This window comes from Odocoileus virginianus, chromosome 22, assembly GCF_023699985.2.
Source record: "Odocoileus virginianus isolate 20LAN1187 ecotype Illinois chromosome 22, Ovbor_1.2, whole genome shotgun sequence".
Classification (NCBI taxonomy): Eukaryota; Metazoa; Chordata; class Mammalia; order Artiodactyla; family Cervidae; genus Odocoileus; species Odocoileus virginianus.
The window spans coordinates 22957845-22973537 of record NC_069695.1 but is presented as its reverse complement, the minus strand read 5'-3'; the positions used below and the strand labels follow the sequence as shown (position 1 = coordinate 22973537).

General features: G+C 34.4%; 1 protein-coding gene across 3 annotated transcripts in view; it reads left to right on the top strand.

Annotated features, from left to right (window-relative positions):
• ROCK1 (Rho associated coiled-coil containing protein kinase 1) overlaps positions 1-15693 on the top strand; it is a 118676-nt gene that overhangs the window by 53786 nt on the left and 49197 nt on the right. For all 3 annotated transcript variants that reach the window (XM_070452725.1, XM_020881764.2, XM_070452726.1), the window contains 5 exons: positions 2014-2189; positions 2990-3074; positions 4363-4507; positions 4826-4964; positions 8154-8245. In XM_070452725.1, coding sequence (XP_070308826.1) covers positions 2014-2189; positions 2990-3074; positions 4363-4507; positions 4826-4964; positions 8154-8245 — 637 coding nt within the window. The remainder of the gene's footprint in view (positions 1-2013; positions 2190-2989; positions 3075-4362; positions 4508-4825; positions 4965-8153; positions 8246-15693) is intronic.

Sequence of the window (15693 nt, the reverse complement as noted above, 5' to 3'; positions counted from 1 at the left end):
TTCCATGGACAGAGGACTTGGCAGGCTACAGTCCACGGGATCGCAAAGAGTTGGACACGACTGTGCGACTAACTTTCCTTTGCCTTTCAGCCATGTGATGTTTTGCTGCTGGGGCTGTCCTGTGCCTTACAGGGTTTGTAACAGCATCCCTGACTTCTGCCCAGGTCCTCCCAGTAGCAGCCCTCCCCACCCCACATACCAGCTATTAGCAACTAAAATTGTGTTCAGACACTGTGGTGTGTTGGGGAGAGTGGGTGGGTGGGGGCCGTGCGACACCAACAGTTTCCCTTTCTGGTTGAGAACCACTGATATGGGGAATGTTCAATGTGTAAAAAGTTTAAAACATCACATAAATGTTTAAGGTTAAATTTACAACTTGTGAACTTGAAGCTTTATTTTTCTTGATACGTTGTCTGTAAATAGGGAAACTGCCACCAAATCAGCAATGTTTTTTTAATTATGGTGTCCGAGTGATTCACTGTACATGTTAACCTGGGATAGTCAAGAGACACCACTTAGTTTCTTATCCTTCCCTCTAAATATATATTTTATAATTAAAGTTACTAAGTGAAAGTGAAAATCGCTCAGTCATGTCCGACTCTTTGCAACCCCATGTACTGTAGCCTGCCAGGCTCCTCTGTCCATAGAACTCTCTCCAGGCCAGAATACTGGAGTGGGTAGCCATTCCCTTCTCCAGGGGATCTTCCCGACCCAGGAATCAAACCAGGGTCTCCTGCATTGCAGGCAAATTCTTTACCAGCTGAGCTACCAGGGAAGCCCATAAGTTACTAAATCCATAACTAAAATAACTAAAGTTGCTAAATCCATAGCTAAAATCGTTAAATGCCGTTGAAAAAAATGAAGTACAAAAAGAATTTAAAGATATAACTGCCTAGATAAATTAGTTAAAATTTATAATTTTTCTCTAGGGCTTATTTCATTTATTTTAGTTCTATTCTAATCTTACCATGTTTACTTAAAATATCCTTTTGTATTCTCCCTGGTGGTCTGGTGGTTTGGATTTGGGGTTTTCAATGCCCTGGGCCCCATTTCGATGCCTAATCAGGGTACTAAGATCCCACAAGCCGCACGTCATGGCCAAAAAAGAAAAAAAGAATGTTCTTTTGTAAATTTGCTTTGCTTTGAACTTCAGCCCTGGGTGTCTAATGTATTTGTGCCTGACATTATTGCCGGTTTCATACTGATGGACCTCCCCTTCCTGCTTTGACTCTGTTGCCCTCTTCTTGCTTCTCTGTTGGCTGTTCCCCCTGCTAGCCGCAGTTACTTACTGAGCACCTGCTGTAGAAAGTGCCTTCAGTATTCGCTAGTCTCTTTTTAACAACCCGGAAAGGCAGTTAATCCCCATTAGCTACATCCTCAATTTATAGATTAAATTTGTGCTTTTCTTCATTGAACATTCATTAAGTACTTGCCAACTGCAGGCATCTAGATGCAGACTGGGCAGCAAGTATAAAAGTCAAATATGGTATAGTCTCCCAAAAAGGATATAATCACAGATAATTTGAGAGGTTATGTAATTGCCTAGTCACACAGCTAGTCAGAGACAATTAAAACTAAAGCCTAGTTAGACTAGTTAGACTACTAGTTAGACTAGTTAACTAGTTAGCCTAGTTAGACTACTGGAAAATTGTGATATCAATATAAATTTAACATTAAACCCTACTATGCACAATTTAAATTAGAACTACAATATATCTTTGCTTAGAAAAATTGTATATCCTTTATTGAAACTGTTATAATTTTTAAAAATTCTCAGTATAAGTAATTAGTATAGAAAATGTAGAGAAAAAAGTCTCCAACTCCTCAGAAATAACCAGTTAATAATTCCTTGACATATGCAGAGTTCTTTGTGCTATTTATGTTTGTATTTGTTTCCTTTTTAAAAACAGTGTTGACAACTACTTCATTTGATTATTTTATTTTTGACAATTCTTAAATGAAACAGTTTTGCTTAATCTTAATGAATTTCTTTGTTCTTCTATATTTGTGTAGCTATTTTATGCATTCCAAGATGATCGTTATCTCTACATGGTAATGGAATACATGCCTGGTGGAGATCTTGTAAATTTAATGAGCAACTATGATGTGCCTGAAAAATGGGCCCGATTCTATACTGCAGAAGTAGTTCTTGCATTGGATGCAATCCATTCCATGGGTTTTATCCATAGGTAAAGATAAAAATGTTTAAAATTTCTCATTTGTCAAAGAGAGAAGTTAAAAATAAGTACTTTATTTGGTTAACACATCCCACTCTGAGTCCACCTATTCTTCCATATGACATAAGTGGTATTTCAAGATTTAAAACTTTGAAATTTGTAGTTCTAACATTTCAGTTTAGTGTTGATATAAATATACTCTTTTAATATTTCTTAATTTGATTATAAGGCTTTTATATAGTGTCCTGAAAAGTAAAATGTATAAGCTATTTTTTTAAGGTATCTTCCAGGGTATTAAATGCTTTTAATTTTTATATTCAAATTAATTTGCTTTTGATTAGTGAATAGATCATATTTATTTGTTAGAAGGGTAGTTTAATTTGTTCTACAAACACCAATTGAATTCTCTGTGCAATTGCTGTGCTCAGTGCCAGGGATACAAAAATGCAAGTGACTTAAGACCCTCTTCTAGGGTTATTTATGTATTTATCTCTCTTGTGTGTTTCAGTTACTTTTTATGTTTGAATGTTACATTTTTTATAGTTATTCTCTCTCAAATGACTTGATTTTCCTCTTGGAAGAATCAAACTCTGCTTCAAAAGGAATATTATATGTCTTCTTCTGAGACATAACATATGAGAGAGTCTCCCTGATGAAGTTCAGTTTATAGATGTGGAGAGACAGCACATATAGTTTAAAGGTGGTCTTACCTAAACTGAGTGAGGATATCTGACCTAAAATCATTGCCTCATATAATTTTTATCAATTTATGACCTGTTTCAGAGATACTCTATTTTTTTTTCCCTCTTCAGAGATGTGAAGCCTGATAACATGCTGCTGGATAAATCTGGACATTTGAAGTTAGCAGATTTTGGTACTTGTATGAAGATGAATAAGGTTAAATAATTAGATTTTAATTTAGTTTTGCTAATTCAAGATCGATGCTTTTTACAAAGTGTTTTAAGAATTTAAGAATTACTAACTGTATCTGGCCATGTACAGAATTGATGTGCCATGTCTTATTTGTTGGACTAAAATGCCATGGTTTCGCTGTTGTGTTTGTAACTTATAAGTACTTTATTTTTTCCCCTATCTAGGGGAAGTGTGGATTGCCAGATTTACTGAATCTTTTAAAATAACTGTAATGTCCACTATTTTAACTAGAAATGGGCTTAGTTTAAATGGCACTAAGTACTAATGCCAGTGTTAAAATGCGACTTTCATAAAAACTGGATTTCAGTAATACATGTATTTTTTAGTGTCTTACTTAGCCTTCTATTAAACATGAAAAGATCTTACTACTTATTTTGGGATTCGGTCATAAAACATATCCATGCTCACTGTTTATATGATAAATAACATGTACATGGCTGAAGTAGCAAGTATGCTGCTTTATTTTCAGTTGAAACAGTTTATATTCTTTGAAACTTATCATAGAAGAATAACCAGAAAGTTGTATTTATTTCCAAAGGAAATTTACTGGTTAGGAGGAAAGCCCTATGTGAGAACTTTTGTAAAAACATTTATAATTCTCTTGCATTAATACCAGCTACAGGTATATATAGTTTTGTTTTTATTTGGAGAGAGGTTTAAAATGTATAGTAAATGGAGATCAGTGGGCTTAACACTATTATGCCCTTTTTCCATGCGTGTGCCTTCCTGTTTTATATGTGTACAGTCGCTTCTTAATGTTTTTTTCTCTATTTCAAGTATAGTTAAATTGAATAACTATTTTAGTAAAAAACAATTAAATCACCTTTTATGTATTAATGTTATCGAGTGATTTGTTGTCAGTTTCTCAACATATTTGCCTTGACTTATATACTTTTTCTCTGCAGTTGAGATCATCTTATTGTTTCAACTGGGGGAATAATAAATGGTGTAATAATAAAAGAATAATAAGTGGGAAATAATAAATAATAAATTAATAAATGCACTATGTCTTTCTAGTGAATATTATTACAAAGAAAAAGTATCTGTAAACATGTACACACATGAATATATTATGTACATAATATGTATATAGGATTAAGCTATGTATTACTTTTTGTCAAGTTTGCATTAGGTTTTAATATGATCTTTTTATAAAGACTTAACGCTCTACAGGTTATATTAAGAAAAAACTTGTGTTGAATAATTGACACTTTACATTTATATCCTAATTGAAAATTTGACCTCTATTTAGGAAGGCATGGTACGATGTGATACAGCAGTTGGAACACCTGATTATATTTCCCCTGAAGTATTAAAATCTCAAGGTGGCGATGGTTATTATGGACGAGAATGTGATTGGTGGTCAGTTGGGGTATTTTTATATGAAATGCTTGTCGGTGAGTAAAGGAGAACTTTATGTTCCTCTAACAGGTGTTCATCTCCATACTTAGAGTTGGCTTCTTCTGATAGAATATTACATTAAGTAAGCAATGCTGATTTTGTTAGTAGAAAACAGATTGATCCAAGCTCTGATCCAAACACACATACTTTGTGTGTTTTGACAAACTTGATGTGTTTCTTTTTATGTATTTGGTGTATGTTTTTAGTTTATGCATAGTTAATTATCATTAAGCAGTAACATTGACTTTTCCTTTGAAGCTTATTTCTCTAAATATATCTTAATTTGCTTTTGTTTTCCCTTGTCAATTTGTCAGGTGATACACCGTTTTATGCAGATTCTCTGGTTGGAACTTACAGTAAAATTATGAACCATAAAAATTCTCTTACCTTCCCTGATGATAATGACATATCAAAAGAAGCAAAAAATCTTATTTGTGCCTTCCTTACTGACAGGTAAATAATTTAAACATGGAACACTATTCAAGGAAACTTTCATTTTGCTGCTCAGTTTTTAAGGTCTATTTCTGAGCTCCTTTATTTGCACTATTGAAATTAAAATGTTACCATTCTTCAAATCACTCATGACAGTGAAACCTGATATAATTTTCTGATTTTTCTGGATCTCAATTACCTTATCTAAGAAATTGGGATAGTAAAAGATTCTTTTCTGATGACTAGATCAGGTTGTAATTTTTTTCATTGTTAAAATTTAACTTAAGTATAAAGATGATAGTATATTTTATTGAATCTGGTTTTGTTGTTGTTCTTTTGGCCATGCTGCATGAGCTTGTGGACTCTTAGTTCCCCAGCCAGGGATTGAACCCAGGCAGTGCAAGGGAATTCCCTGAGGGTTTTAGTTTTTTTTTTAGAGACATGTTAAAATTTCTATGATTAGAGTGCGTCTTAAGATCAATGGCATGTACTAATTTAATTGAGGGCATTTTTTTTCCCCTAGTGATAGAAAAATGATGATGTGTCTTCCAGTTGATGCCATTTAATACTGTATTGTGTAGTTGAAATTTGTTGAGAGGCTAGAACTTAAATGTTCTTGCCGCCAGCCGAAACAGGAAAAGTAAATATGTATAGTGATTGATGTGATAATTAGCTTGTTGGGAGAATCCTTTCACAGTGTATATGTATGAATATATAATTGTCACATTGTAAGCTAAATATCTTAAAATTTTATTTGCTAGTTATACCTCAGTAAAGCTGGGAAAAAGATTTAATTGTATCTGGCATATACTTTTTGAAATTAAAGAGATAGTGCAGAGCTATACAAAAAATGTATTAGTATTTCCTACCTCCTTCCTTCATTGACATGGTCTTCTAGGTTCAGCAAGCATTTTTTATAAATGTAAATGCATGTAAGGGTCTTAGAAACAGGAATGGCCTATTTTATATAAATAAATAGATACATATATATCCTTGTCATTTACTTCTAAAATTTAAATATGAACCAGATGACTTACTAAGATTACATTTAGGGTTTAAGGTTGTTTATGGTTAATTTAAGTACTCAAGGGGCTTTGTACCTTTAAATGTGTTTCAATTTCAGATTCACTTTAATTAAAGTTAATTTATTCTCCTTCAGTATGTCCTTTAGAACCTGAAACATGATAGTTTTTGAAATTTCTGTATTTTAATATAAGCACTATATAAATGTAGTCTGTATAAAAATCATGCTGGGGTATAGAATTGAACAAGGTGCACAGCCTCTTCTCCACTGTGTCCTAAGCCCTTTGTGGGAAGCAGACAAGCAGGTGAGATACTTACTGTACAGAGATAAGTGCTCTCAAGTATCATGTGCCAAAGAACCATGGAGAGGTTCCCTAATCCAGTCTGAGAGAGTCAGTGAAAGTCATTAAAAGTGTCTTATTATATCTAAAGCATTTCTCTTTTAACTCATGAAAAAGTTTGGGATTTTTGTTGTTTACAAGTGCTCTATTAAAGCACACGGTGCTGAGTTCCTCTTTCCAACTCAACTAAAGGCACATTTTAAAATGCTTTTTTTCTGTGCCTACCAAAGAGGCCAAGGATCAGTAGCTTGTCCCATTTAGTTCAGTTCAGTCGCTCAGTCGTGTCCAACTCTTTGCAACCCCATGAACTGCAGCACACCAGGCCTCCCTGTCCATCACCAACTCCCGGAGTCCACCCAGACCCATGTCCATTGAGTCATTGATGCCATCCAGCCATCTCATCCTCTGTCGTCCTCTTCTCCTCCTGCCCTCAATCTTTCCCAGCATCAGGGTCTTTTCAAATGAGTCAGGTCTTTGCATCAGGTGGTCAGAGCATTGGAGTTTCAGCTTCAACATCAGTCCTACCAATGAACACCCAGGACTGATCTCCTTTAGAATGGACTGGTTGGATCTCCTTGCTGTTCAAGGGACTCTCAAGAGTCTTCTCCAGCACCACAGTTCAAAAACATCAATTCTTCGGCACTCAGCTTTCTTTAAAGTCCAACTCTCACATCCATACATGACCACTGGTAAAACCATAGCCTTGACTAGACGGACCTTTGTTGACAAAGTACTGTCTCTGCTTTTTAATATGCTGTCTAGGTTGGTCATAGTTTTCCTTCCAAGGAGTAAGCATCTTTTAATTTCATGGCTGCAATCACCATCTGCAGTGATTACGGAGCCCAGAAAAATAAAGTCGGCCACTGTTTCCACTGTTTCTCCATCTATTTGCCATGAAGTGATGGGACTGGATGCCATGATCTTAGTTTTCTGAATGTTGAGCTTTAAGCCAACTTTTTCACTCTCCTCTTTCACTTTCATCAAGAGGCCCTTTAGTTCTTCTTCACTTTCTGCCATAAGGGTGGTGTCATCTGCATATCTGAGGTTATTGATATTTCTCCTGGCAATCTTGATTCCAGCTTGTGCTTCCTCCAGCTCAGCATTTCTCATGATGTCCTCTGCATAAATTAAATAAGCAGGGTGACAATATACAGCCTTGACGTCCTCCTTTTCCTATTTGGAACCAGTCTGTTGTTCCATGTCCAGTTCTAACTGTTGCTTCCTGACCTGCATACAGGTTTCTCAAGAGGCATGTCAGGTGGTCTGGTATTCCCATCTCTTTCAGAATTTTCCACAGTTTATTGTGATCTACATAGTCAAAGACTTTGGCATAGTCTATAAAGTTCTCAATTTTGTAGGAGGGTCAAGAATTAGTTGTTTGGTCAGAAATATTTACTAGAGGATAAAATGGAAATTTTATATTTAAAATATCTTTTGGAGTTTTTGTAAACTGCTGGTGTGAAGTAAAGTTGTTAGTTACAAAAAATATATTTACTACTATTAAAAAACCTATCAAGAAAATTCATTAGGCTAATGAAGCAAGGAAAGTGATTCATCTGGTTATTTGTTGTCAGTAGAAAAACCATGGAGGATCAATAAATCTGTGGGGTTTTTTGGTGTGTGTGTGTGTTTTTCTTTGGAAAATATTCTTTAATATTCTCAGCCTTCAACTTATTTTTTATGTATGCCCAAAATTATCCTGATAGTCAGCATAATTTCAGGGTGACATAGAATTGTATTTATCATCTTGCACAAACTTAGCATTATGCCCATAAATAAATATGAACAGATAATAGTAATAAAATCTTAAATGATTACTGATTTTTCTCCTTTTCTCTCTATTTAGAGAGGTGAGATTAGGGCGAAATGGTGTAGAAGAAATCAAACGACATCTCTTCTTCAAAAATGATCAGTGGGCTTGGGAAACACTTCGAGACAGTAAGTTGTTTCCTCTTGCTTGTTACAATGAATATTTGAAAGTAGTTGTGGTAAATAGTTTATCAGAACTGCCTTCCTAAAATAAGTGTATATCTGATGAAAATCCAAAGCACACAAAATCTGATGAGAATCCAAAGTTTATGTAAATGTTGTAAAGAGAGACTGTTTGATAATATTGGGGAAAATATACTGCTCCTTTTCTGATGTTCCATTCAGTATGCCAAGATGAAATGTTATGTACATGTAGTGGAGTTGGGCTCAGCAATCATAATGTGATACTTGAACTTTGTTGAATTGCTTTGTTTAGACTTCAGTATCTCATTGTAGAGGAAGTCAGTAATTAAGAGGTACTATTTCTCATGGGGAAAAAAAAAAGTTTATTGTCTTGTTTTTGCTAAAACCTAAAGCATAAGGAGGTTCTATCAGAATTTAAGTTGTGTCAGCAGGTAAGAAATTACCGTTTGCTTGGTTCCGTCAGGCTTGCAGCTTGCAATAAAAAAAATAAAAATTTGTAGTATGCAAGAAGTTAATTTTCAGTCCATTTAGACTATATCCCTGTTTTAATAACAGTTGAGATTATGACAGTTCACAGAAAACCTTGTTTAATGTAACTGAATTGAAATCATAATGGCACCAAAGTTTCCATGATCTTTGTGGATTTGGGAGACCAAGAATTCACCTTTCCCTTGCTGAAGTCTCAAAATTGTTCCCTTTTTCACTTAGCCGAGAAAGGGTAGTGTATGTCAGCCCTTAACTTCCTGCTGCAGCATCAGCAATGGACAGTAATTAGGCAATGAACTCAGCTGTTTTAGAAACAGTTACAAATTAGGTATTCCTCTTAAGATCTCATCTAGTTTAGATTACAAGAGATGATTCTTTTTAATTTTGAAGAAATAGATCATGTAGGTTTGCCGATACTAGTGAAATATCCTTGTTATCATATATCATATTGCCTTCAGGTACAGTACATATATTGTACTCAGCTATAAAACTGACTACGGAGGGAAAAGGGGAAATAAAGTTTTCTGGAAATTAAGAAATGACACCGCTGCAGATACTGACATTGCTGTCTGGAGAAGCTGCAGGAGCAGCCTCCCCTTGAGAGACTCTATTATTAACAGTTATACACTGGGAAATACAGAACTTCCTCCTCCTCATAAGTAAATATGACATGATTATTGTTTTTCTGTTGCAAGAGAAGCTTGCAAGACAGAGATGAGTCGAGTGAGATGATAAGTGGCTGCTTTTAAAAATTCTGTTTTTTATTCAGATATGTTCTCAGTAAAGTTTCAGAAGGCTGGAAACATACATTTACAGTTGTAAATCAGGGAAAATTTAAAAGAGAACTGCAGAAACTACCAAGTAATATCTTTTCTGTTGTTTTTTTTTCAAACTGAAGCTATGCATAAATAACTCCAGAGTAACCATACAATAATTCACTCTAAAAAGTAGGGAAGACATAATTCCTTTGTGTATTGAAAGTTGGTATTAATTAGGAGAGGAGGAAGTCTAGTCAGCAAGCATTGACCACCTGCTATATCCTGAGCACAGCTCTTTTGCAGCAACTAGGAAAACAGCTCATAGTCTAGTGGAATTGAGGCATCCACAGCAGTGGCATTTTTGATATTATACTTCCTTACTATAACTGTTTATGGAAAAAGCAAATAAGATTGTGTCATTGATTTAAATCAAATGAACTGCATGTTTAAAGAATTTCTATAAATAGTGTTATCAGTAGTTTTATTATCATTTCTGTATCTTTTCCAGATTTATAATTTTACCTATGGTTTGCTACAGTCTACTGAGATTTAATGTACTTGAGCATTTTGAGAGCTTTCCCTAATCCTAATAACTCCTATTACAAAAATTGAAGTCTGTAGAAGTTACTGTTCTCTTCTTCCCTTTCTCTCTTCCTACCCCTTCTTTACTTCCCACCCCTAAAATACCAAGCGTACTTCTATTCTGAACTGACCTCTCTGACCTGCCAAGAGTTTAAAAATTATATAACAGTTATAGTTCTTTTTAATTTTCTTTTGCCTCTCTAATTTTCTTTGGCAAGATTTCTTGCTGTTTTGCAAATAATAGTTCTTTTGGTAGTTTTACCACTTACATGTCTGCAAGTTATAATGGCAGTCTTCACCATCTGTTCCTTGGTCATGTGGGAGCAGGGTACAAATACAAAACAGCTTGATTTTTGGCAGAATTTCCACAAGCTTCCTGATCTTACTCTTAATTTAGAGGCACTAAGTATTAATACTGTAAAATTACTTTTTCCCACTCATTTGGGATAGAATTGAACAAATGACAGATTAAAGACAAGAAGAAATGAGAAGACCTAAAAAGCTTTCTACAGGTCACACTGTTAGCAAATGACAACGTCAGGACTCAAGTCTCAGTCTGTTTGACTACATCATCTTTGATCTTGTGAAATAGCATGTACCATTTAACCATTTCTACTGTTCAGTATTATGTAGATTAGAAATGCAGGGGATTGGCACTTGTTGGCAGTTAAATTTTAAGGAAAACAAAATTATAACATTTATTACATATAACAACACATTATTAATAATGCTATCTTATATATAACATGTGGTTACTTGAAAAACTTTGCCATTCATGATCTCATTTCAGATAAGATATTGCCATTACTTAGTCCACCTTTTAGTTGATAGAAGACACGGTTAACTGTGGTAACTGTCAAAACATGTGATGAGTTTTCAGTTTAGTTAAAAGCAAACACAATTAACTATGTACATATGTGGTGCTTTAGGTTCTGTTTTTCCATCAGGTCTGGTGTCCTCTTTTAGGATTTTATATTTTCATGAAGAAGATAATCTATGTAGACTTCGTGGATAAAAAATTCAGGAGCTAGCAAGTTTTAGGGTCTTAGAAGTTTAGACTGCCTCAGCATTATATTGGGTTCTTTTTATTTATTTATTTATTTATTTTTTATATGGGGTTCTTTTTAAAAAAATAAACTTTAAGAAAGATTGTCTCTTTTTTATTGTCATAAAGGATAAATACCTTAAAATTTACCATTGTAATCATTTTTAAGTACACAGTTCAGTAGCATTAAGCACCTTCAGATTGCTGTGAAACCACATCACCGTCCATTTTCAGAACTTTTCTGTCACCCCAGACTAAGTCTCTTTAACACATAAAACCTTAAATCTCCATTCTCCCCTTATCCCAACTCCCAGTGGCACTGTTCTGCTTTATGAATTTGACTGTTCTTGCTGCTTCAAACAAGTGAATTCATACATCCTTTGTCTTTTTGAGATTGACATTTCACTAGCTTGTCTTCAGGATTCATCCATATTATAGCCTGCATCAGAATTTCATTCCATTTTAAGGCTGAATAGTATTCCATTGTGTGTTTATACCACTTTTTTAAAAAGTCCGTTCTTCTCTTGACTGATACTTCAGAATGCTTGTCCTTTAGCTATGGTGAGTAATGTTTCTCTGGTCATTGGTATACAAGTATCTGTCAGTCATTGCTTTTCATTCTTTTCAGTTACTGTCAGAGTCATTGCTTTCTATTCTTTTGAGTTAATTTTTGTATATAGTGTAAGATAAGAATCCAGCTTCATTCTTTTGCATATAGATATCCAGTTTTCCCAGCACCATTTGTTGAAATGACTGTCCTTTTTTCCTTACATAGTGTTGGTACCCTTATCAAAAAGCATTTGACCATATAATGTGAGGGTTTAATCTCTGAACTCTCTGTTATACTCCACTGATCTATATACCTGTCTTTATGCCAGTAGTACACAGTTTGGATTGTGGTAGCTTTGTAGTAGCTTTTGAAATCAGAAAGTCTGATTCTTCCAACTTTGTTCTTCTTTTTCAAGATTGTTTTGATTATGGGCATACCTAGCTTTATTGCGCTTCACAGATAGCTGCAGTTTTTTACAAATTAAAGATCTGTGACAACACTGTGTCGTCAGATGATGGTTAGCATTTTTTAGCAGTTAAATATTTTTTCGTTAAGGCCTTAGTTTTAAATTAGGTTTTTAATTTTAACAGTTTTGAAAACATAATGCTGTTGCACACGTAACAGACTACATTATAGTGTTAACATAACTTCTGTACACACTGGGGAGCCAAAAAAAGTTATTTAACTCACTTTATTGCACTGTTTGCTTTATTGCTCTGGTCTGAAACGGAACTCACAATATTTGTAAGGTATACTTGTATTTGGGATCCATTTAGATTCCATATGAACTTTAGAATGGGGTTTCTCCATTCCTGAAAAAAAAGACAGTGGAATGTTTAGAGTAGTTACTGAATGTGTTTCTAGTTAGGCTGCCTTTTTATTTTCTTTTCTTGCCTGTTTGCTCTGACTAGAACTTTCAGCATGCTGTTGAATAGCAGTAGTGAAATTGAGCATCCTTCCTTGTCTTGTTCCTGATCATTGGGGGAAAGCTTTCAATCTTTCCCTGCTGCATATGATGTGGACTGTGGGTTTTTCAATAGTGCCCTTTATTATATTGAGGAACTTCCCTTCTGTGCCTTGTTGACTGAATATTTTCATCATGAAAGTGTGTTGGATTTTGTAAAATGCCATTTCTGTGTTATTTGAAATAATCATGTGGGTTTTTTTCTTCATGCTATTAATGTGATGTATTACACTGATTAACTTTCATGTGGTGAGCCACCCTGGAATATATCCCACTTGATCATAGTTTATAACCCTCTTAATATGCTGCTACATTCAATTTGCTAGTCCTTTGTTAAAGATTTTTGCATCGGGGGATATTGGTTTGTGTTTTTTTCTTGTGGTGTCTTGGTTGGCTTTGGTGTCAGTAATTCTGGCTTCATGGGATGAATTAGGAAATGTTTTATCCTCTTCTGTCTTTGGAAAATTGTGAGGATTGGCATTAATTCTTTATGTATTTGATGGAATTCAGTTGTGAAACCATCTTGTCTTGGGCTTTTGGTGAGACATTTTTTGTTATTGATTAAATCTCTTTCCATAGGTCTTTTCAGTTTTTCTTTTACAAATAAGTTTTGATAGTTTGTGTTTCTGGAATTTGTCATTTCATCTTGGTTATCTAATAAGTTGGTGTACAATTGTTCGTAGTTTTTAAATTTTATCCCTTTTATTTGTAGAAGTTTGATAATCACGTCCCCACGTTAATTTCTGATTTTAGTTATTCGTGTGTCTTCTCCTTTTTTCTTATTGAAATAAATGATTTGCCAATTTGATTGACCTTTTTAAAGAACCAATTATTTGTTAATTTCCATGATTCATTTTCTGTTACGTGTTTGATTTACTTGCATTTTGATCTGTATTTTTTCTTTCCTTCCTCTAGCTTTGGGCTTGATTTGCTCCTTTTTCTAGTTTCTTAGAGTGTCAGTCTGGGTTGTTGATTTGAGATCCTTTTTTTTTATATAACATAGGCATTTACAAATAAAGTGCTTCCCTAAGTATTGGTTTCACTGAATCCCATAAGTTTTGGTATGTTGTTTTCATTTTCATTCATCTCAAAGCATTTTCTTTCTTTCTTTCTTTCTAATTTCTTCACCTCATGGTTTAAGAGAGTACTGTTTAATTTCCATATATTTGTGAATCTTCTAATTTTCCTTCTATTATTGACTTCTTGTTTCATTCCATTGTGGTTGGAGAAAATGCTTTGTATAATTTCAGCCTCTTTAAATTTATTGTATTTTGAACTGACATATAGTCTGTCCTGGAGAAGTCCCATGTGTACTTGAGAAAAATGTGTATTCTGCTATTGGTGTTGGGTTATGTTCACTATTAAAAGTGGGTTAATGAAGACACTCTCAGAACTGTTTCTTTTATGTCATTTATATGTGTATCTTTGGAACTGTTGTTGTATGCACATATGTTTATCATTGTTGTATCTTTTTCATAAATTGACCCTTTTATCAATATACAGTATTTTCACCTCACACTGGTCAGAATGGCCATCATCAAAAAAAGTCTACAGATAACAAATGCTGGAAAGGATGTGGTCTCTACCCACCAGATGTCAGCAACATCCCTCCCCCAGTTTTGACAACTAAAATTATGCACCCAGACATTTCTGACATTGCTGAATATCTCTGAGGGGCCAAAATTGTCCCTAATTGAGGACTTCAGACATTGTTGAGTATCCCTGAGGGCCCAGACTTGTCCGTGATTGAGAACTACTGTTGTAAGGTTAAATTTGTGCTAAGAGGATGTACTACATAAGGAATGACAATCCTTTTTTCCCCTCATTCCACAAATTAGGCAGTTAATGTCAGGAAGCTAGAATCATCTAGTTGGGCAGTTCTCTTGGCCATTAAGGAAAGAGAATGGTGGAAAAGCTCTTTTCCTGTTCACTGTTAGAACTGCAGCTTCTTTTGATTAAATGTGTTGTTTCATTCCCAGATTTATCTGATAGGTCACTGTATCTGAGATACACAACAGTAGTTATTTCTTGCCTGGAATACCCAGATGATTTAGTAAAGCAAAAATTCAAGTTATGTGTGAAACTAAGATTGTAATGTCAGTTACTTCTGTTTGCCCTTCTTCATCTTTTTCTCTTAGGAAACATGAAATGACTGCATGTAAAACACTTATTGAATGTTTTGATGATAATATTTCAGTGATGTTTTATTATACTCCTGTATCTTTAAACTAGAAAATGTTTTTCCAAAAATTTATTTTTAGATGTACTTTCTGTGGCGTATTTAAGCTCTAAAAGAAGACAGTGGTAGTACTTGTTTCATATGTTATTTTCATTGTCATGAAGATTTGCATTGTCACATACAGTTTTATTTTAAGTGTATGTGGGTCTTGCTTCCCTCAAGTTTAGCACTCCTGAAGAAGATTCTTTGCTGAGGTTTTGTATCCCTGCTCTCTTTTCCCAACAGCCATTTTATAAGACTTACCTGAGTTGCCCCCTAATCACTTAATTCAAGGAAGGTAACTATTAGTAGTCTGAAAATATAATTCAAAATAGTTTGCTCCTATTCAGTATATCATAAAAACAACCAATAATGAAAAGAATCTTGGAAAAAAACAAAAATATACACACACACACACGCACACACACGTAAGTGAATCACTTAGCTTTACACCTGAAACACAATATTGTAAATCAACATTAATTGGAGAGAAAAAAAACAACAAAAACTTTGCTCTTATAGAGCTATTGAGCCAGTGGGCAGGGGAATACTGATTATCTAGATTCTAGATAAGTAAAAATATTTCAGTAACAAATGATTACCTGTACCCAGGACTGCTAAGAGAGGTAACTGAATTCTAGTTTGCTGTAGAGCAGATTAGTAAGTGAAATGCTGTGTATGAAGCTGACCAACTTTAAGTGCAATCTGTTTTGCCCTGTAGTTTCTGCACAGTCTTTTCTGTAGTCCTAATTGCTTTTGCACATCTTATACTGCAGTGTATTTTAAAATAAACCTTAATAATACTTGACTTGTAATACTCAAACTTGAGG